The sequence below is a fragment of the Indicator indicator genome, chromosome 8 (genome assembly GCF_027791375.1).
Source record: "Indicator indicator isolate 239-I01 chromosome 8, UM_Iind_1.1, whole genome shotgun sequence".
In the NCBI taxonomy this organism is placed as follows: Eukaryota; Metazoa; Chordata; class Aves; order Piciformes; family Indicatoridae; genus Indicator; species Indicator indicator.
Genome location: NC_072017.1, coordinates 20,552,708 through 20,574,220, shown reverse-complemented (window position 1 = coordinate 20,574,220; position 21,513 = coordinate 20,552,708). Strand labels below are relative to the sequence as shown.

At 37.0% G+C, this 21,513-nt stretch overlaps 1 protein-coding gene across 1 annotated transcript; it reads left to right on the top strand.

The window, feature by feature from the left end:
- Positions 1-8,392: 8,392 nt before the first annotated feature.
- Positions 8,393-19,824, top strand: TMA16 (translation machinery associated 16 homolog). Its single transcript, XM_054383164.1, has 7 exons — positions 8,393-8,410; positions 9,565-9,677; positions 10,841-10,878; positions 11,674-11,758; positions 12,827-12,975; positions 18,601-18,643; positions 19,500-19,824. The coding sequence occupies exons 1-7, from the start codon at positions 8,408-8,410 to the stop codon at positions 19,636-19,638; spliced, it is 570 nt and encodes a 189-aa protein (XP_054239139.1). The 5' UTR covers positions 8,393-8,407; the 3' UTR covers positions 19,639-19,824.
- Positions 19,825-21,513: the final 1,689 nt, after the last annotated feature.

The window sequence follows — 21,513 nt, the reverse complement described above, 5'->3', positions numbered from 1 at the left end:
GTGGTTTCTAAGAAGTGTTTACTGTAAACAAGCAACAAATTTCAGTGACAGGTTTCTAAGCATGAATACCATTGAAAGGCTCAGACATTTTCAGGGAATTACTAGTCTGTGTCTTTTCAAATCTCATGGCAAATTTACCACAGGGCTTTTCTGTGGATTGGTACCTCGGATAACTGCTGGCAGTTCTGGATTTGTAGGTTCTCCCATAATTTCCACATATGAGGCCTACAGAGAACAAAGGATGGCGCCTGAGGATCCATTCTTGTGGGGCACATTTCCATTTCATGAAGATACATGATCATATTTTAAAGAGATTACAAGTTATTGCTGTATGGGGTGCTAAGATTTCTTAATGGAATGAACTTTACACTTTCAGTTTTCCACAGCCCTCTTTTTTTCACATATGTTGCTAGTGGACAGCATTTTATTACATCACCATTCTCTGTGATGCAGACATTGAGGAGCTACTATGCATGAACATGTCTGCAGTGATAGGAAGTAAATATGTAGGCGAGCAGGATGCATGTAGGGGAAGGTATGAGGGTTTTTTCTCAACGGTGGCTGGAGATCCAGTGCTACATAATGGCTTGTAACTTCCAGTTATATCACACCTTGCTAAAAATGTTGCTGTAATGCAGCAATTGTTAGTAACATTTTACATTACCCCAATAAACACTATTTAATTCTACAAATTCACATTTACAGATGGAAACAATGACATGCAAAAATGATTTTGTATTTCTAGACATGTAATTGCCTGGATTGCTATTTCAGTTAATGTCACTGTGGTTTTAATTGTTTCTTCTCCTTGTTTTTAATTATTTTTCCCTCTCCTGCCATCCAAAAACAAAAGACAAGATAGAGGAACCAGCAACATGAAACTGCAATTATATTCCCTGAGGAAAAACTGTCTCTAGTAGCTGTCTTTTAGTTCATTTAGATCCTAAGCCGTTTTAAATATCTAGAAAATGCAGATGCTATTTGGTTAGTTTTCTACAGTTTTATGAAGTGGTAGTTAATTTTAAAAATAATGGTGCTTTTCACTTTGCTCTAGCCAAAGCAGTAGAACTATGTTTCCTATGCTTGTCATATCACAAGATAAGTAATGAAGTCCCAATTCATTATGAATTGAAATTTGAAAGACTGGCTTCAATGACTGTTGTCCCTAAAGAAGGAAAAATAATGATAAACCATATTCCAGCCTCACAGCAGTGCCAGCTTATAAAAGCTGAGTGTCTATCTGGCAAGCTTTTAGGAGCAGCAACTTTCAGTTGCAAAGTTTTGTCTTTGTTTGACCAATGTCAAACAAAAAATTCTGGGTTCCTGGCTTAGTCATGCAAATTACAATCAGTATAATGCAGAAACCAATACTGCTGTAGAGGGTTTTGGCCAACTTGCAACAGATTAATAGATTGCATTGGGTTGGAAGGAACCCTCAAAAGGTCATCTTGTCGAACTCCCTTGCAGTGAGCAGGGACACCTCCAACTAGATCAGGCTTCCCAGGGCCACATCAAGTCTGATCTTCAATGTCTCCAGGGACAGGAAATCAACCATATCCCTGGGCAGCCTGTTCAAAACTTGAGGGCCATTTAGCTAGAAAAAAAAAAAAACAAAACAAAAACATTGTGCAATCTTTTCCTTATCATGTCAGGGAATGAATGCTGCATTTAAAATTGCTCATGAACACTGTCTGGTGAAGGGGACATGTTTTTTCCAGACTTTCCCCAAAATAATTGCAGGTCTTTGCAGCAGTGAGCAAGGGGCTTCAGAATACTGATCTGAGCGACAAGCATCAGAGCCTGACTTTCTAGAATGTAAAGACCTTCTACAGAAAAAGTTAAAATTATTTCAAAATTATTTTTACACATAATTTTCTTTATTTGGGAAAGGAATATTTCTTCTGCTTCTTATTCCAGAAAATTTTTGGTTTGAAATTGAGGAGTTCACAGGGAAAGGAATAACAACACCACAGATCAGAGCAATAGGCTATGAGGCATATCAGTTAGTAGAACTTTCTTGTAATACTGTGAAAATCTTAATACTCTAATTTTTTATTATACTCTTTAAAATACCAGCAGCTACATGACAAGCTTAACTCCAGTGAGTTTTCTTTTCTAAAGTAATATTTAACATACAGCAAGTATAGTGGTCATGGCACAGAGAATGTCATCAAATTTGCTGTGCCAGGTTATTGTTAGGGTCAAAATTGCCTTTTGTTGATGGGTGTACAGAGATACATAGCTCTGAATACAGAGGCAGAATTTTCCAGAATTCCATTACCTTCATTCACTGTTGTTAACCTACACAGAGCTCACTGAAGATCTTTGCCTTTAGATAATTTTAATTTCATCTACAGAAACGCATTACATAGCAGTCACTATGCTACATAATAGTTGCTTTTACATTAATTACATTCAGTAATGATTTAGATCACAGTAACTATTAGGTCTGTGCTCTCAGTCTTACAATAAGGGACTGATATATCTATATTTCTATTTATCCAGGGTAAAATTAACAATTTTTTCATGATCATTTCATCTGTATTTAATGACATATAGCATAATGCACAAATATGTTTCTCATCCTGAGCACAAACATGAGCCCAACAAAACTGTATTTGAAAAACCATGTCACATTTTAATTACTTTTAAAATTATTATTATTAATAAGGACCTACAAAACCAATCATCTGTTTTCCTGATTGAATATCCTCTGCAAAAACAAGTATTACTGTTAAGCTGGATAAGATTTTTTTTTAGGAATAGATATACTGTTGAATATGGGTTGTAGTGTATTTCAGTCTAAGTGATTTGAAAGACTATTTTTTTACACTTTGCAGAGGATGAAATGATCCAGCCTGTAGAGATTACATACTTCAAAAGCTGAAAACTATCCAAGCTCATAATTATCTTCCTCTTCTTCCAAAAGGTTAATTCATTGAAACTGACATTAATGAAATTATGGAAAAAACAGAAAACATTAAATGGGCTACAGAAAAAAAAAACAGAAGAATTATAAGAATGGTGGAAGATTTACAAAGTGAAGTTATATCTAATGAGAAAAGCTATTCAATCGGCAAAATCAGTCAAACAAAATTTAAACATGCAGTTTGTGCTATTGCAACGACCCTGGAGTTTATCTAGACTATCCCCAGGGCACTCCACAGACTGAGTTTGAAGCTCAAAAGTATGCTGATGCTCTAATGAAAAATCAACATTGTAGGAAAAGTGCTTGCTTACTGTAAAGCAGTGGAATGCTACAGAAGTAATGGGGATGACATGAGGGGTGTATACATGTGTATTTTAGCTGTGCATAGTACTGTGATATCCTTTGCAGTAAAGTGAAAGTCTAATCCAAGTTAAAAAAAAAAATCTAAAAAAGAGGAAAACAAATTTAAAAATCAGTATGAACAAAATCAGAAATTATTTGTAGCCTTACAGCCACCTGACATCTCAATAAGCATGCTAGAGGAGCTGTAGAAAAGCTTCTGAGACCTAATACATGACATTTGCTTCCACAAAATTCCATTTCCAGAGTCACCTCATATGAAATATTATGCAATATCTTCATATAATAGCTTCAACTGATATAGCTACAGGGCCAGAACTGAAGGAGATTGAAAATGACAAGAAGGAAATAGACTACTCAAATCAGACAATAGATAGGACTAAGAAATTATCTACTGTCATTCACAATTTAATTATTTCTTGTTTTTCTGTGCTGCATAGAAATATGTTTTTTCAAGGTTAACTTGACAACCGTCTTCTATATTGTCAAAGATGCTTTTTTCTTATGTATCCGTTCCTAATGTATATATATATATCTAGGACATGTCCGGTAAATGTATTGGGTAGTAGATTCAATTCACTATCAAAGAAAAGTTACAACAGCTTAAATTTTACAAGAATAAAGTAAAGTTATTATATTGTGAATTTGGGTTGCAAAACCATGAATAGGTATATTTTAATGGTTATAAGGAAGAAATACTCAGATGGGTGCCCAGACAGGTTGGACAGAAGCTTAAGCAGAGGCAGAAGCAGTCAGTTCTCAAATCTACAGGCATATTGCCCACATCTATCTGTCCACATTTTATCTGTCATTTTAGCTGTGTTGCAAGTTCCAGACAGGTTGGACAGAAGTTTAAGCAGAGGCAGAAGCAGTCAGTTCTGAAATCTACAGGCATATTGCCCAGATCTATCTGTCCACATATTTAATCTGTCATTTTATCTGAGCTGCAAGTTCCAGCGAGTCAAATCTGTGTGCATTTACACTCTCACTTGCATCCTGATTGGATTAGGTCCAGAAGGGAGCTTGCAAAACACAGTATTTAAAGATCCTAATATATGAGATTTGACTTTCTTTGCTGCCATGCTATACAGCGGCAGCCTGTTATATTATTGCTCTCTAGTCCCATTTCAGGTTCTTTCCTCTAGAATGTTTTAAACGTATATACTTCTACACTGAGTACCTTGCAACTGGCAACTTGCAGGACATACTACATAGCTGTTGTGTAACCAAGGATTTTCAAGATGCACAGATGAACTGGTCTGTTTTAAATATTACTATTTCACTATGCATGGTACTACTTTTTTCTATTATGGTGGAAGCACAAGGGATGGGAAAGGAAAAGAGGAAACAGATGGGACAGAAGAGGGTGATTTTACAAGGTTATTTGCATGGAGGTTTCATTACAAGGTTATGTGCTATTTAATTTTTAGTACTTTTAATATATTAAATCCTATCTAGAATTTTAATACATATGTAAACATATGAGTACCAGAGAGCCTCTTAAAAATCTAAACAAATAAAGTGGCAAGAACACTAATTTTAAGAGGTTAAAGGAACTGATAAAATGGTTGACTATATCAAGTAATTGCATTAGTCTAGGAGGCTCTGTCAAAAGGAATAGGTGTTCTGCTGCTGCTCTGATTAGTGACAGAAATCTATTAGAAAGATTTAAAAAACAAACAAACAAAAAACCCAAGAAAACCCAAACAAAAAACCCAACAGCATTTATAAAACTCAGGAAACACAGAAATAGGTAACATAACCATAATCAAAGGAGTGTATTAGATGTTCCTACTCAGAAACTATTAATTTCTTCAGTGGTATAGCTCAGAAATAGTTGTAAACCAGAAAGAGGAGAGTAAATGATACAAATAGGTACTTCTCTCATACCTTTCCTCAGTTTATCAGCAGAGAAATTAATGTATCAGTGCAAAATCCTTTATAGATGGGGGAAGTGAAGTATTAAAGAACATTTTTTTTTATTACAAACTATTTAAAGAACAAAATCAGACTAGAAATTGGTGCACATTTACATTGAATACTTACTGGGTTGTAACTAAGTCATCAAATTAGATGTGTCATTACCCAGTGGGCTCATTATATTCAACGGCAAAAGACCAGTTGAATAGTCCCTTGGAGCTGTCTATTAAGTATAAGTATCTACAGACCCTATGTTTCTTTCTTAATGTCCCAATTAAAAAATTAAAATTAGGTAGAATGAGTCTCTATAATCCTGCCCTGGGGGTACCATGCAGCCCCAACTTGTGTCCCAACCACATATCCTCCAGCTCAGAAGTAAGAGAGTTACACACCTCCCTCTGCTTCCCACTCAGCATATCTCTGTGAAATGAAACTAGACAGAGACTAGAGTAGTTTTTTTCTGTGGTATTCTGCCAGGAATAGCATAGCTATTAATATTTCCAGGCATGCATGCTCTGAAGTCTCCAAGCTAAGGACATTAATCAGTGCAAGGCTGCAATGGCTGTGAGCAGAGCCACCGGACTAACAGGAAAGCAGTGTTCATGTTTGTGTTTGTGCTTGGGAGTCAGAAGGAAGGAAACACTGCAGTCACAATATGGTCATGATGCAAGTTTGGAAAATGTTTATCTAAAAGCAAAGGCTTATGTTAATGCTGCTTCTTCAGCACTTTTATTTAGTTTCTTAGCAGCCAAAAACATTGCAACATTTCTGCTCATCCAAATTAATAAAATAATCTAAAAATTACTTTTTCATCTTTATTTTGGATTCATAAGTGGGACCCCACAATCAAAATATTTTCACTGTCATTTTACTGTATTGTCTGACTTCCTTCAGCATCCCTCAGTTAAATATTAGATTTGAACACCATTAAAACAGAGCTATTCCCTAGCTGGCTACTATGATTCCTGTGCTGTTTGACAGCATAAATCTAAATCTATTTACTCGGATGGACTATTTAAAATTCAGTGCTCAGTTTCCTGTCTATTACTGATACATCCTAAACTATTAGATTAAAATAAATTGCTGCTGTCACTGCTTTCTGTAGCAGTTCTGTAAATCTATGAAACAGTTTTATTGCAAGTGGACAAATACGTAATGTTCCAATATAAGCTGAATGAAGACTTCACTCAAGCTAATCACTCTCTTTTGTTTTACTAAAAAACTTGGGGAAATACTGTTTAGGGACAATCTTTACAATGGATATATTTCTTTAAATATTTGGTCCCCAACTTGAACAAAAAAGATTTTCATGTAGCATTATTAAAAGATAGCAAAATACTGCCTTCCCACTTTTATACATGTGAAGGAGAACTGATATATAGTAAGATGAACCAGTAGCAGAACAATGTTAGCAGGAGCCACACCCCTTTGGGACCCTTTCTCCTGAAAGTTGATATATTCCACCAAAAAACATGCCTCCTCCTGTGAGACACCTTCCCTATCATTGAGCTACTATTCCACTATTTTTCTGCCAAGACTGTTAAGAAGCTGGAAGAAATTGCAGTCTTAGTTTTTAAAACAAAATTACATCCTTTCTACTTTCTTTTACATGGACACGGATGAAAGAACTGTTTAAGCTAAAAGGATGATGCTGACACAAGAATCATACACATGGATATAAATAGGTAACTGATACATTTGTGATGAATATTAGAACATGTTTAAGCATAACAGAAATAACATTCTGCAAAATGTCTGTGGAGGAGGATGTTTAAAAACCCCACTTCTAGCATTGGATTGGACTAATAGCACACCATGCCATGAGACCAGACTGCAGATTTTAGCAATTGTTACAATAGAAGAAAATAAGTAATGAGAATGTTTTGCCTGATACCTCAACATTTATATTCTCTAGGTTTCTAATACTGGAGCTCTTTATACATTTTTGCATTAGAAATGTGTTTGACTTCTGGTAGCTTGAAGAAGAGCAAGGCTCCAACAGTGACACATTATCTGGCAATACTGAAAGTTGTAAGCAGCGTTTCCTGAGCTGTCATACTATCAGTCACCATTTAGCTGAAATCACTGAGAAGTCTAGAAGTGAAACATAATAGCAGTGACCTTAGCCCACTGAGAGTTTTTGACATGTGCCACTGAGATGTTAGAGAAATTATGAATTACGTCTGTGGAAAGTTATGCCATAATAAGAAACATCAGACTCTTGATACATTACTATATTGTAAAAAGGAATTTCATTCTGCACTTCTGCATTCACTGATCTTCTCAAGGAATGTGATATAAAAAAGTAGTATGAAACTAATACCTCAGTATTAAGCATTACTATGTGAAAATAATGACACATGCAGGTGCCACTGATTTTTAAATTACAATTTATAAGGAGATCTTTCATACTGGGCAGAAGTTTGGTAGATCACCATAGTAAACGAAAACATTCCATCAGTACAAGTCTTCAGCCTAGAAAATAATTGCTATTGTCTTCTTGCAGGTGTAAGGAGGGTACCTACAGAAGCTGGGCTGGATCAAACACAACCTGCGGTCAGGTGTTAGGTTTTCCTCACCAGGGGCAGCTGGGGAAGATGCTGGCTGCTTGTTACTACCTTCAACAAAATCTTCATTTTGTTCTTCCACAGCATCCCTGAGAGGTAAGGTATATGGGGAAGGGTAAAGTATGTCAACCTGCATTAATGAAGATGGGAAGAACAGGAAAATTTTGGGGCACAGTGTCCTTTATAAAGCCTGATGAATCCAAACCAAAATAGGACAGATCTCCAGTGTTTTCCATTCAATATTACAAGAAATAATTAAAACACTTGACAGAAAAAAGTTATTAGTGCTTGAAATCTAAGATGCAATAAGGCCTAAAGATGGTGTCTGTCGAGTCTGCAGTACTTGGAGCTGACGTAATTTTTAATAGGCCCCTCGTCTGGGTGGTGACTTCTTAACGCAAACCTGCTTTAAGAAGTCATTGGAGGGGCTCTGCAGCTCGGCCGAATCCACACTTTTCTCCTCTTTGTGCGTTTGGCTTGTCAAGTTAAGAGGAAGCAACGCTGGGTAGATGTCAGCGAGGCGGGTGGCGCCTGGCACCGCCCCGCTGCGGAACGCCGCCGTGCTACTCGCGCCGCCCGGCCGGACCGCTCCGACTGGTGCACTACGGCGGCGGAAAGAGGGTCGGTCGGCATGGTGCGTTCGATGGGATGGAGATGAGGGTTGGCATGGAGTTAGGGTTTCGGCTGTTGTCGTCTGTGCTTTTGGGGGTGGCAGAAACCTTCTCCCGCGGCACTCGCGGCCCTTTCCTTTCGCCGGGAGCGGCCCCACCGACCCCACCCTGGAGAGGCCTTGGGAGCCCGCGGCGGGTCCCCTGAACGCGGGAGGCGGCCGCGTGGGCTTTTACTGGCAGCGAATTGCACTCGCATTTAAAAGCTGCGCGCTCCCGTCGCAGTCCCCGCGGTAAGGGGTGAGCCGCGAGTGATCCTGCCTGTTGCAAGGGCGCGTTTCGGCCCGGAGTGCTCTGGGTAGTTTTAGGCCACCCCGGCAGGGTACCAGAGGGTACGGGCCACGAGGCTGCTTCTGTGCCTGTACCGCTAGAGAGCACCTCTGGGGGTCAGAAGGAAACGTGTGAAACTAATGCAAGGTACCCCTTGAGATTTCTTTAGGTACTTAGGTTAATTTATCTTCGACTATCTTTTATTTCTCTCGCGGTCCTAAACGCTGATGCTAATACAGGTGTTACGATGTAGTATATTCTCCATTCATGGATTTCTGTTTGTTGCATGATATTAGCACATGTAGCCTGCTTGCTTTCAGGTGTACACCAATAAGTAACATAACTTAAACTAGTGTTAAAGTGTTTTTTAAATTTGTGAGTAGTTTTCCAGCTCTGTGCTGCATGAAGGCTTAGGAAGGAAAGCCTCCCTGAGGTGAGGGCCTCTTATGGTCTGTGGGGAAGGACAGGAAAATCCTTTGTATTGTCATACAAATTACATACGGCCTTTGTCAGAAACCCAGATGCAGCAACTAGACAGAAGCTTGAATGGGGACATTTACTGCAAAGGTACAAAGAGGTAGTCTTAGTTGCAGGGTTCTACAAAATAGTTGTTTTGAGAGTAATCACTATGTAAGACTTTTTAAAAGCGTGTTTTCTGTGTGCCATGTTCCAGTTACAGAGGAGGGTGAGATCTAACATAGTACTGATAAGCTGCTACTGTAAGCTAAGGGCTTTCTGAGGTATTGATGGATGCCTTTTTTAGTTTTAAACAAGGTAATACATGTTCCTATCTTCCCTTCAATGTTCTGCTTAACTTTGTTAATGTACAGCATCTTTGATTTCTTCTCAGCCAAAGTTACGAAAAACCCAGGCAGGGAAGCAAGAGAAAAAAGCTATCCATCCGTACAGCAGAAAAGCTGCGCAGCTTGCAAGGGAAGCACACAAGCAGGAAAAGAAAGAAAAGTAAGTTGACTGTGTAAAATTGGTGTAGAGACCGAAAGATAGCATTCCAGTAGATACTTCTTGTTTGTGGGTAACATAAGGAAAAACTTTTTCATTGTGAGGGTGACAGAACACTGAAACGGGCTACCCAGAGTGGTTGTAGAATCTCTTTCTCTGGACATTAGAAACCTGCCTGGACATGTTCCTGTGTGACATACTCTAGGTGATCCCGCTCTGGCAGGGCGGTTGGACTTTTGAGATCCCTTCCAACCCCTAACATTCTGTGATTCCGTGAAGAGAGTGGTGATAAAATGAGCTGACGGGTTAAAATTCATGAAATCAGCTTTTGAATAAAACGGCATAGTTAACTCCTTGTTGGTGATTTCTTGCTGTTTTGGGGCAAGTTTGGTTTTCTGCTCTACGTTTTGTTTCCACAGAGGAAAAAGATGGCTGGAGAAGACTGGCCTTTAGTTCGATTCTGTCTCAGCTTGCTAGTTGATACCTTTATAAACAAGCAATCGTAATGTATCTAAGTGAACTTAAGGCACTTTCTGTCAGACTGCACTATTATTTGAATGGACCATGTGAGTGGAGCCCAGATACTCATGTGTGTGAAGGTGTAGTGCTCTTTGTAATGATGATGCTTTGAGCTGTGCTTTTTGCAGATTCTTTGTGGAACTGAAAAACTGTTGGCTCTTAAATTATTTGTTTTGATTACAGAAAAAAAGGAACTGAAAAAAAATTAAAATTAGTTATTAGATAATATATTAGTATTCTCCACATTGGATGCTTTATTTGCAAGGATGCACTGTGGTGAAACCTTTTGTTCTTGATCTCCAAACTCATTAAACATATCAGCAGAATACTAAAAATACTTCAACTTCTGCAGCGTTCCTTTTGCTGTCTTCTAAGAAAAGTGTTGAATCCCAATTTCTTCCGGGAAACTGTTTAACTTAAATTATAAACTGGACAAATTTCAGATAGTAGTTTTAACAAAAAATAGAATTCTGAGATGAAGCAGAGTAAATTTTACATTGGTCTTAATTTGCTAAATATTTCTGTTTGAAGCTTTACCTCAGCTTTCAGTGAGATGCCAAAAAATTGGCTTTTGGAGAAAGAAAAACAAAGATATTTTTTGTTACGGATATGTTCTGCATAACATATCTGTTTTTTTTCTCTGCTAGGTTGAAGACTGACAAAGCTTTACGTTTGAGTATCATTGGTGAGTAGAAACTTCTATTACTGAATACAATATTCAGTTTTTTAGCATAGATTGTAGTTTTTGCCAATTGTATTGTCTCTCCAATTAGAGTTTCTTTCTCTGTAATCTGACTCTGTAATGTTAAAATTGATTGCATTGAGGTGCTGAAATACATGACATGTTCACTCAAATAGGATTGAAGTTGAGGCTGAGGTAGCCTAACTTCTAATCAGTGTATGTGGCAACACGGGGATACAGACCAAACATTTGGTTTGTAAGGCTGTAGGTGTATTTATTGTACCTGTCTCTGTGCTGGTTTTAATTGCTTGTGAAAGAGGATGATAGGGGTTATCAGACATATGTGTGAGCAAGTAAATCTGAAACTTTGAGACACAACCTGGAATATTTTTCTCTTTCATACAACTGACACAGAACTTTGTCAATGTAATCTATGTGAAACTTGTGATAGTTAGAACTCTTGCTCAGTCATTATATTGGTTTGTTTTTTTTTCCCCTTGGGGTCTTCCTAATTTTCCATTTTAAGCAGTTGATACAGTGAATTTTTAAACACTGATTTCCAGTAAAGCAAAGTGCAACATCTGTTTCTCTGTAAGAAAGGTATAAAATACATCTGAAATGATGTGAGAACGTTTCTGTTACAGCTGCCTTCATATGTCATATGCACAGTATCAGTGAGTCTATGATGCTGTTCAAAATCTTGAAAAATGGGGGGTAATTTCAAAGACTTGGGAAAATTTAATATATGTTGGTGCTACAGTGATGACATAATCGTTAATGTTAACTTTATTCTTGTAGGAGAAAAATTGCAATGGTTTCAAAGTCACCTTGACCCCAATAAAATTGAGTACACGAAGAAGGAGGCTGGCGAACTAATTGAAAAGTAAGACTGGTTTTTAACTGGTGTTAAAAACAGATTTAATAATCTTGATTTGCCTTTTAAAATAATGTTCTTAAATTAGATCTGTAAGCGATGATCATCTAAAGGAGGACTTTTTACATATTACTGTTAATATCAAATACTTGATTTGATTGCAACTGAGGTTAATAATATACTGAAATATGTTTATATTCACAGTACCATTACTGACTTAAGTCATGTGTTTGTTTCTTTATTTAAGTATATCTCTTCATAGTGCATGGAGGTTTGAATGATTGGGACAACATCAGTTGCATGAATTTGCTAGTTGGGTTGTTCAGTTACACTTAAATGTAGAGGGGTTTTTCTCTGCTTAATCCCTTATTTTTTAATTTTCTTTGAGAAGATGAAACAGTACCAGTATCAGTTCTTAAAGTAGAAAATATCAACATTGAATCTGCTAAGATGAAATGCAATTTTTTCTGTGAACATGGGTATATGTTCCAATGACTTGTCACCACTTTTACACCTGCTAGTTAAATAACTTATATGTATTATTTCACAAGTGTAGTGCATTCAGTTTCTTTTCAGGAGCTCTGACACACTTCCTGTAAACTGTAAGTCAATGCTAGTGATACTGCAAAGGCAATAAAAACTTAATTTTTAGGTTTGAGTTGGATGCGAGATGATGCTGAACACATGCCAAAGAACTTTGCTTTAAAAATTGAGGTGATAAAATACTTAGATTTAACACTAGTCTTTCAGAGCTGATGAGTTACAATAATGTAGGAGGTTTTTTTAATGCAAGCATTGTCATTGTTTGGGGGTTTATTTGCTTGCTTGTTTTTATTTTGTTTTTAAAAAAGTAAATACCCCCCCAATGCTTCTGGAAGCTGCAGACAATTCAAGTAAAGTTTCTACATGGAGCTTCCACTTTGAAGATGAAAGTAGTATTTCAAATCTAAGAAACATGTCTGACTAATTTAGAAAATAAATACAAATAGCAAAATAACTTCCTAGATTATCTAAGTAATTCTGTTTTGCAGAAGTTTTGCATGACTGCATCTGACAAATGCATTTTATTTCTTTCAGTTATATGTGTCGATTCAATACTGAGTTGGAGCAGATTGAATTACAAAACAGTATTAAAGGTAGACAAGGAAGACAGCACTGCTCACGAGAAACTGTCATCAAGCAGACCATAGAACGTGAACGACAGCTCTATGAAGGCTATGGAATGGGTATGTAAAAGCATTAGAAATAATCCTGTGGTTACACCTTCTCATCCTGCTCACAAGGCTAAGTGAAATTTCTAGGCATTATCTCTAAAGGAGTCAAGTAACTGTTAGGTGTTTGCGCCTTGCAGAGGATTTTGGGAGGAGGGGCAAAGTGGAAAAAAAGGAGAAAAAAAGATGGTGGAGATTTGACTCGTATTTCTTCCTTGTTACTTTGCCTTTGTGCATGTTTGCTAGTACTGCCTGTTTAGTACAGGCATATATCGCATACTTTGAAAATTAAAGAGAGATTTAATGCACCTGTCTTAAAATGGAAATTTTCTTCAGTTTGCTTGGACCTTCATTATATACAAAGTATTTTTTGACAGTGCATTTCAGTGAGTGTGCATGTTTTAACTTGCATGAACAGGAGGACTTTAACCAGCATCACTTTCTTTATGAATCAATTATTTTTTTTCAAGTGGGCTTTGTTATCCAGTCTGGTGCCTCATCCAGTCTTTTCTTAAACACTTCCAGGGATGTTAACCCTACCACCTCCCTGGGAAGTCCATTCCAATGGGCAATCGCTCTTTCTGTGAAGAACTTTGTAAGATCAAGCCTAAACTCCCCCCTACACAGCGTGAGACTGTGTCCTCATCTTCTGTTAACTAAACGATAAGCCACAAGTAGAAAACCACATTTTTCATCTTGCTCTTCTCAGGCAGAGGGAGTTATGCTCCTTTCTTTGCCTTACCAAACATAGCGGTGGAGGGTATGTAAGTGTTCTGTGTGTGTGAAGTCTCTAACATCAAAACCCCACAAAAATCCCTGAAGATTTAAAATTAAAAATCTTGCAGATAAAAGCCTAGTTGAAAGCACTTTGAGTTTTTAAACACTTACTTTGGCCATTATCACAAGTTTAAGTCATAATGCCATATATTCTTGTTGGCTTTTTTGTTACCTTTGTCTTCCTTTGGGGTAAGCTATCTATGCCAGCAGACTATCTAATGAAGTCTTCTGAGGAGCAGTCACATCATGTGTTGAAGCTGAAAATCTCCTCTTAAGGTGCACAGTCCTCTTTAAGAAGAAATACTTAAAACTTTTTTGGAACATGTTTTGTGGTTTTGGAGCTTGTACATAGATGCAAGCTACAAGTGAGAAAGACTGAAATTTTGAGAGCTAAGTTGAAGGGAATCATCAGTAATACGGTGAAATAAGAGAGAAAGACAAAGGGATAATAGAAGTGCAAACAGCAAAGAGTTGTTTTGAGGAGAGTCAAATACAAAATAGTAGTGAAATTTATGTATTTTGCTTTAATAAGCATTTTGGAATTGAGTGATAAACTTGGCTTTAATGCTTAAGTATTATTCAGATGCAGTCGGCTTCAGTGAAAGTGTGTCACAGAAAACATGAAAAATCCATGTTCTTCTGTGGTTAGGATACAATTGCAGCATGGTTTGGATTATGTGACATATTCCCCTTTCCCCTGATTTGTATTGTACCAGAAAAGGAAAATACACAGCTCTAAATTTTCCAAGTGTTACTTTGTATTTTCACAGCCTGCAGTGGCAGAGGAATTCAGGAACATCTGTATGACTTCATTCTTAATCTTTTATTTTATACAAGGGAGGGAAAAATCACAGTAAAATAGATACTGTGGATGTCATCAGATGGCTCAGTTGTAGAAAATCTCCTTTAATGTTTTGCTTTTTAAAATTTACTTCCTTTTTTTCCTTACTGCACTGTCGAAAGCTGACAGAAAAAAGCAAGAGAAGAGATAAAAAGATGTCACATGCACAAGCATGACATAAAATAAAGAAGAATCCAGAAATACTGTAAGCAAAATTTGAGGTTATTATAGTATTAGTAAGCAAAGCAGTCAGAGTGCATGGTGCTACTTCACACATTAAATACGCTCTGAAATCATTCATTGTTTGTTACCACAGCTGCTGCAGGTTTGCTCTCTGTCTAGAATGGTATTCATTCAGAGAAAATAGTTCCTGCTAACTACTGTAATTAGAGATTAGAGATAAATGGAAATCAGCTGGAGACTTTGCTTTTATGCTCTTGCTCATTATTATCCCTGGAAACTGTAGGGAGTGGAGCTTTTATAACTGACTTAGTATTTGTTGGGGTTTTTGGTGGTGTTTTTTTCCCTCTGTTGTTGAACTCAGTTATTTTTTTTCTATGCATGTGCATTTGCTATAAAGAAACTACATGATAAGTAATGTTTACATTTAGGAAAGTCTCCTAAAATATCAGATAGATGTAAATGAAAAATTAGTTCTTTTTTACTGGCTGTTTACAGAATTGGTAGATACCTGAAGGCATAGTAGATTTTAATCTTTAAAAAACCCCAAAATTACCTACGTAGAGAGCATTCAGTCTGTGAGGCTGTTGAGTTTTGTTAGCAGCTTCTTGTCACGTTCTTACTCCTTGAATGTTATCTATACTAGTTTTATTGCACTTTTCTTCCTGGCATTGTAATTTATGTGTGTGGTGTGGTTGGTTTTTTTTTGTTTGTTTGTTTGTGGTTTTTTTGTTTGTTTTTGTTTTGTTCTGTGGTTTGTTGTTTGTTTGTTTTTTAATCTAGTCTTACATGTTCATGACAAAGCTTTTGAAAGGTTATCCTAGGTATTTACAGGATATAGCCTTGGAACTTAGAGTTAGCAAGCTTTCAGTTGAAAGGCATCACATTTATTTCATCTGAACATCATCCTTTTTTGTAATTTCTTTCGAATTGTCTTGCATGTTCTCTCGGAAGCATAATGTTAATCTCGGGGGAAAAACAGCCTTTAAAGCTAAATGCACCAGTTTTATTAGTTCTTGAAATTTCAGATTACAAGGAAATTGATTTAAATCAAAGTTCTGTTATTTACCTGTATCTACTAGTGTGATTACTGTACTACTTGGTAGCTGTTATCTTCTGTAATGATCATTATTGTGTAACTGAATCATTTCTTGTCTAAAGAGCATCTAGAGTTTCTAACATCCTTTCTCTTTTTTTAACTTCAGGCTGCAATATCATCCTTTAACCTAACTAAAGTGTTTCCCTGTATGACAGTTCAAATGGATGTGATATGTATGGAGCCCGTTCTGTGCAGAGCACTGACAGAGCAGTGACATTTCAGTCACTGTGAGATTCAGATAAATATCTTGTGCAAATGTTTGCTTTGGGAGAGAGAAATGGTTACTGATATGAAGAATGGTAATATTTTTATGAGCAGCATAGTTCAGGAGGGAATTAAAACATCTCAGCAGCTAAAATAATAAAGTGTATTTAATGTTACAGAGGTAGCAAACATCTTCCTTGTTGAACACCCTGCTGGCTGTGAAATCTGTGCGGTTTATAGAATGCACTGGCTTGGAAGGAACTTTTAAAGGTCATGTAGTCTACCCCCCCTGCAGTAAACAAGGACATTTGCGATTAGATCAAGTTGCTCAGAGCCCTATCAAACCTGATCTTGAATATCTCCAGGGATGGGGCCTGCACCATGTCCCTGGGCAACCTGTTTAGTGTTCCATCATCCACATTGAAAAAGAACTGCTTTGGAATGTCCACTCTAAATCTGCTCTCCTCTGTTTAAAACCACTGACCCTTGTCTTATTGCTACATGTCTCTGTAAATAGTCCCTCCTCAGCTTTCCTGTAGGACCCCTTCAGTTACTGGAAGTCTGCTATAAGGTCTCCAACATGTCCATGTCCTTCTTGTGCTGAAGGCCCCAAAGATGGATACAGTGAGGTCTCAACCAGTGCAGAGTAGAGGACAGAATCACCTCACTTGACATGCTGTCCACATTCCTTTTGGTGCAGCCGAGGATACGATTTGCCTTCTGGGCTGCAAGTGCCCACTGTTGGGCTAACATCCAGTTTTTCACCCACCAGTACCCCCAAGCCCTTTTCCACAGGGCTGCTCTCAATTTCATCATCCCTCAGCCTGTATTGATAACAAGGGTTGTCCTGACCCAAGTGCAGGACCTTGTTCGTAGACAGTAAGGAGGTATTTTATACCATGCAAAAATGTCAAGGCTCCTAAGGCATAAATCTCTATAAATTAGTGAGGATGTTAAGCATAGGTCATTTGCAATACTTCAGAACTGGCAGTGAGAGAATGACACTGAATCAAAGCAGCTTAGGTAAAATTCTGCATGCATTTATAATGACAGATTTAGTAGGAATATTTGGCCATTCAGGAAAAAAAAAGAACCAAACACAAAAGGTTATAAACGTTTGTTGTGAGTATGTGTCACTGTATTTCTGGTAGCAGAAGACTTTCAGTTATTAAAACTACTGATGGCTATTTCTGTTCAACCCAGAGGAACATGAGAGCTGGTGGCAACAGTATATTATGTTGCATTTAATGCAGTATTAGCAGGCATTTCAGCAACTATGGGATGCTATTTTCCCAGTATCGAGTGGTTTATAGAGCAGATATTTAACAATGGAAATTACAATTGCATTGGAATGAGACTAATTGTTATCAAATAGCCATTCTTTGGTCTCAAACTTTCATTACAGGTGGAAGGAAGTGGATTTATATTCCAGAATCCAAGGATGTTCTGTTTAAATACCTGTCATTATTCTTCCCAGTGTTTGTTTTTTAAAAACACACATTATATATTCTTGTACTGCATTGTGAATTTTGCAATGTATATTTAACTGTTAGATTTTCTTACTTGAATAATCAGTACTTGAATACTTCAATAATCTTTAAAGTCTGATGATGATCTGTCTTTCGTGCAATGGTGACTTAAGTGCTTTGAAATTTTTTTCTAAAAAAATATTTCCAAATATTTATGGACATCTTAGTTCTCAATTAATTTAGACTGAGGCCTGTACATTTAGGTCAGTTTTGAAACTAAGCTTTCTTATTTTACTTTTTATCTGTTATGCATATTTATACTAAGGGGCAGTGGTTTAAAACTAGAGAAGAATAGATTTAGATTGGATGTTAGGAACAAGTTCTTTACTATCATAGTAGTGGAACACTGGAACAGGTTGCCCAGGGAGGTAGTTGAGGCCCAATCCCTGGAGGATATTCAAGGTGAGGCTCAACAAGACTCTGGGCAAACTGATCTAGTTGAGGAAGCCTCTGCTTACTGCAGAGGGGGTTGGACCAGATGACATTTCGAGGTCCTTTACAACCCAAAACATTCTATGGTTCTATGATACTAAGTTCTGCAGGGCAGAACTGTCTTTTTATTACATGGGTGAGTCAATGTCGCCCATAGTTGAGGATGTTAGTTAGGCTTTTAAGACAAATAATAAAATAATGACTTTCATGGTTTCTTCACTGGACTTTTTTTAAAAGGAAACCTTAAGTACTTAAGATTTTGCTGTTTGTCAGATGTGTCAGTTAAGAGAAAAGTGAAGCACCCTTTTTATTCTTTGTCAGGATTTGGTTTTCGGTAACTGGTACATTTGAATTCTGGAACAGTTCATAGGTATAAGTTTACTTCCTTTTCTTTGGCAGTGAGAAGTCTTCCTGTTTATATGTTGTTCTAGAAACTTACTAATATGAAATCTCATTTTCTTGGTCTTTTAATCTCTGAAATAATATGTTCAGCCCTTTAGTGCACATTTCTTTCTTTGAAATGAGACTCACTTGAATAATATAACACATCTAATAGAATTTAATTCCATTCCCATTAGAAATCCCAGACATTATGAACAGAAAACATCTTAAATTTTTCCGGTAAGTTATTTTTACTATCACTTCTGCTCTGTTTATGCAAAACTTAAACCCTTTTCCTCTTGTCCTGTTTCAAAGAAGAGAAAGACCTCTTTCTGCTGTGTTCATAAATACACAACTAACTTTGACTGGAACATCTAATAGAAGTTGTTGTTTTATTACCTTAAATAGAGCAAAAACATGACTATCTTACACTTGGCAAATACTGTCTTTGCCCTTGAGAAAAATTATTCTTGAAATGCACTTACTACAATTAAGAAAGCATTCTATTAATTGAGTGCTGGATTTAACATGTGATATTTATTAGAAACCTTCCTCCTTCATACAGCCTCTTGAAATAATGTGAATTAATGTATATTAATATTTTGAGTCCACTTCAAGTCTGTCATATGTGGTCGTAACAGTTACCATAAATCATAATGAAGGACTTCTAAGTGGATGTGATACTAGTTCTGCAAATAGAACATCCAGACAAAGAACTCCTCCAAACTGCTTTTCATTGCTTACAAGACTGGGAGTTTAGTGTGTCAAACTTAAAAGCAGGTGGTCTAAAGTACCTGAGGATACATGCAGATATCTATGGGAATAAAGTGAATTTTTGTTTGTTTGTTTTGATGGTTGTTTAGAATGTCAGAGCTGAAAGTCCTTAATTCTTTGCAGAAAATGACAGCTGCTCTAGTGTACAAGATCAGGTGAAAATGTTGGTGCTTCTTCATACCTGCAGAGGAACTGATAGTACAATTTAGAACAACAGCTTCCCTTGAGTTAGCACCTTCTGAGAAAAGGTGAATTAAGTCTGCTGTTCCCTCTTCTTGCTTCTATTGGTAATAGTTTTTCATTGCTTTGTTTTTCCTTTAAGAGAATGGGATGGTGATCTGAGGAAATTGCCAAACATCAAAATGAAAAAGCTCTCAGCTAGAGATGCTGCTTGTGGTCCCTCTGAGGTGGCAGATCTGGAAGCTGAAGAAGAACTGGATAAAGTAGAAGAGGTGGCTTAATGAGCAACAGCTCACTCAGGAACTGAATCAGCTGAAGGGAGTTGTAGGAGACTTATTTTAATAATCACTGGAAACAAGAATAAAATCTAACTGTATTTGCAAAGGGTTTGCTGGTTGCATTTTTTATGAGCTCACTGTGTACCTGTGGTAAAGAGTAAACAGTACATTCTTGGGTAAAGGTGTATATTACTGGATAAAATTAAATATAATAAATACTTTAAGTATTAATGGTGTCTTTCTATTACTGTATCTTCTTTTCAGGATGCAGACTCCTGAGCTGACAAATCGACTGTAATTTATGTTTTGAAATCTTGACTAGTTGTGTACCTCTTCACTGGTCAGAGAGCAGTCAGGATTCAGACACCTGCTAGGTGGTAGGAAATGCTTACCTTTTCCTGGTAATGGGAAGAATGTGCAACATTTAGATTATAAATGTTTACCCCTTGTAAACAGTAGAGACAGCTGGTGGCAGTGTTTATTCACATCTCCTATGGTGGTGGCTGGAATGTCTGTGACAGTGCAGAGTTTTGTGGAGAGGAACAATAGGCCTTATCTACAAGATCCTGTGCTGTGTAGCACAGAACGACTTGGGTGTGAGAAATGCTCTACCATTTAGTAGACAGGTATATGCAGAAGATGAGATACATGGAGCATGAGTTAATCAGGAAGAAGTTTCCTCTTGTACCATCTCTTTTTTGAGAATCTGTCAGGAACGTTGCTGTATAGGCATTTTTATGTTTTGCCAAGAGAATCTGACAGAATTGTACTGTCCTCACCACTCTGTATTGAAGAATTCAGATCAGAAGCCAATTAAAGTCCCTATAATCTGATTTAAAGTATATTTTTTTCTCTTTTTTTGTTTCTTTTTCTTACAATTACAGAACATTTTGGCTTGCAAGGGACTTTAAAGGTCATCTAATCCAACCCCCAAATGACTCCTGTTGAGAAAGCAGTGCATTTTAAAATTTTAAGTTGCTTAGGACTTTTAAATAGAAAGCATGCTTTATGATTTAGATGCCTTTAAATGTGTCTTTCAGGAAGATTCTTGGTAGATTCTCACTTTCAATACTGTAAAATAGAGTTTAAAAAGGGCCAGGGCAAAGCTAGGGATAATTTCACAGCAGGCATTAACTAGGACATCTCTTGTTAGTGCTGATTAGATTGTCTGGACACAGAAACAGGAATTCACATGTACTGCCTGTATACCTTGTAGCAGCCACAGTTCAGATGCCTGTTAATTATGTGGAAATAATTATTCTGGGTGGATAATCTTTCTAGTTCTTGATTCCCAGTACAGATCTGTGTGTTTAAAACCAAGGTTTTGTCATGGTCAGTAGTTACGTGGGTTTCCCAGATTTCTTTTACAGATATCCAGGTGCATGTTTTCTTAGATGTGCACTAAGTGTTACTGATGAGTGTTCTCTTAACATCTATATTAAGTTTTTCCATCTCTACAAAATAGGCTTGTGCTAATAGGCTTGTTTTAGGAAACCAATCTATTTAGGTAATTCAGAAGTAACCATTGTCCTCCTTAAATTCATCTAAAGAAGAAGCATGAATAAATTCAACAGACATGAAGCACATGTGAGTGATCTAATGTATATTCAGATGGACTTCAAGTCTTAAACCTGGCTAGAGGTCTTATGCTCTGAAACCAGATGTATGTCTAGGCTGTCTCATCACTGCTTTGTGTTTGTTTTTTAGCAATAGCTGTGCTGATCCTTAGGATAGGCCTTTGTTGTTTGTTTTTTTTTTTTCTTTTTTCCTTTTTAAACTTTATTAAATTGAGATGTATTGTGGAACTGTTTTGATATATAAAACCTGAGGTGTTAAATTCTGATGGAATCTAAGCCAGGATAATTATGCTGAGCTAAA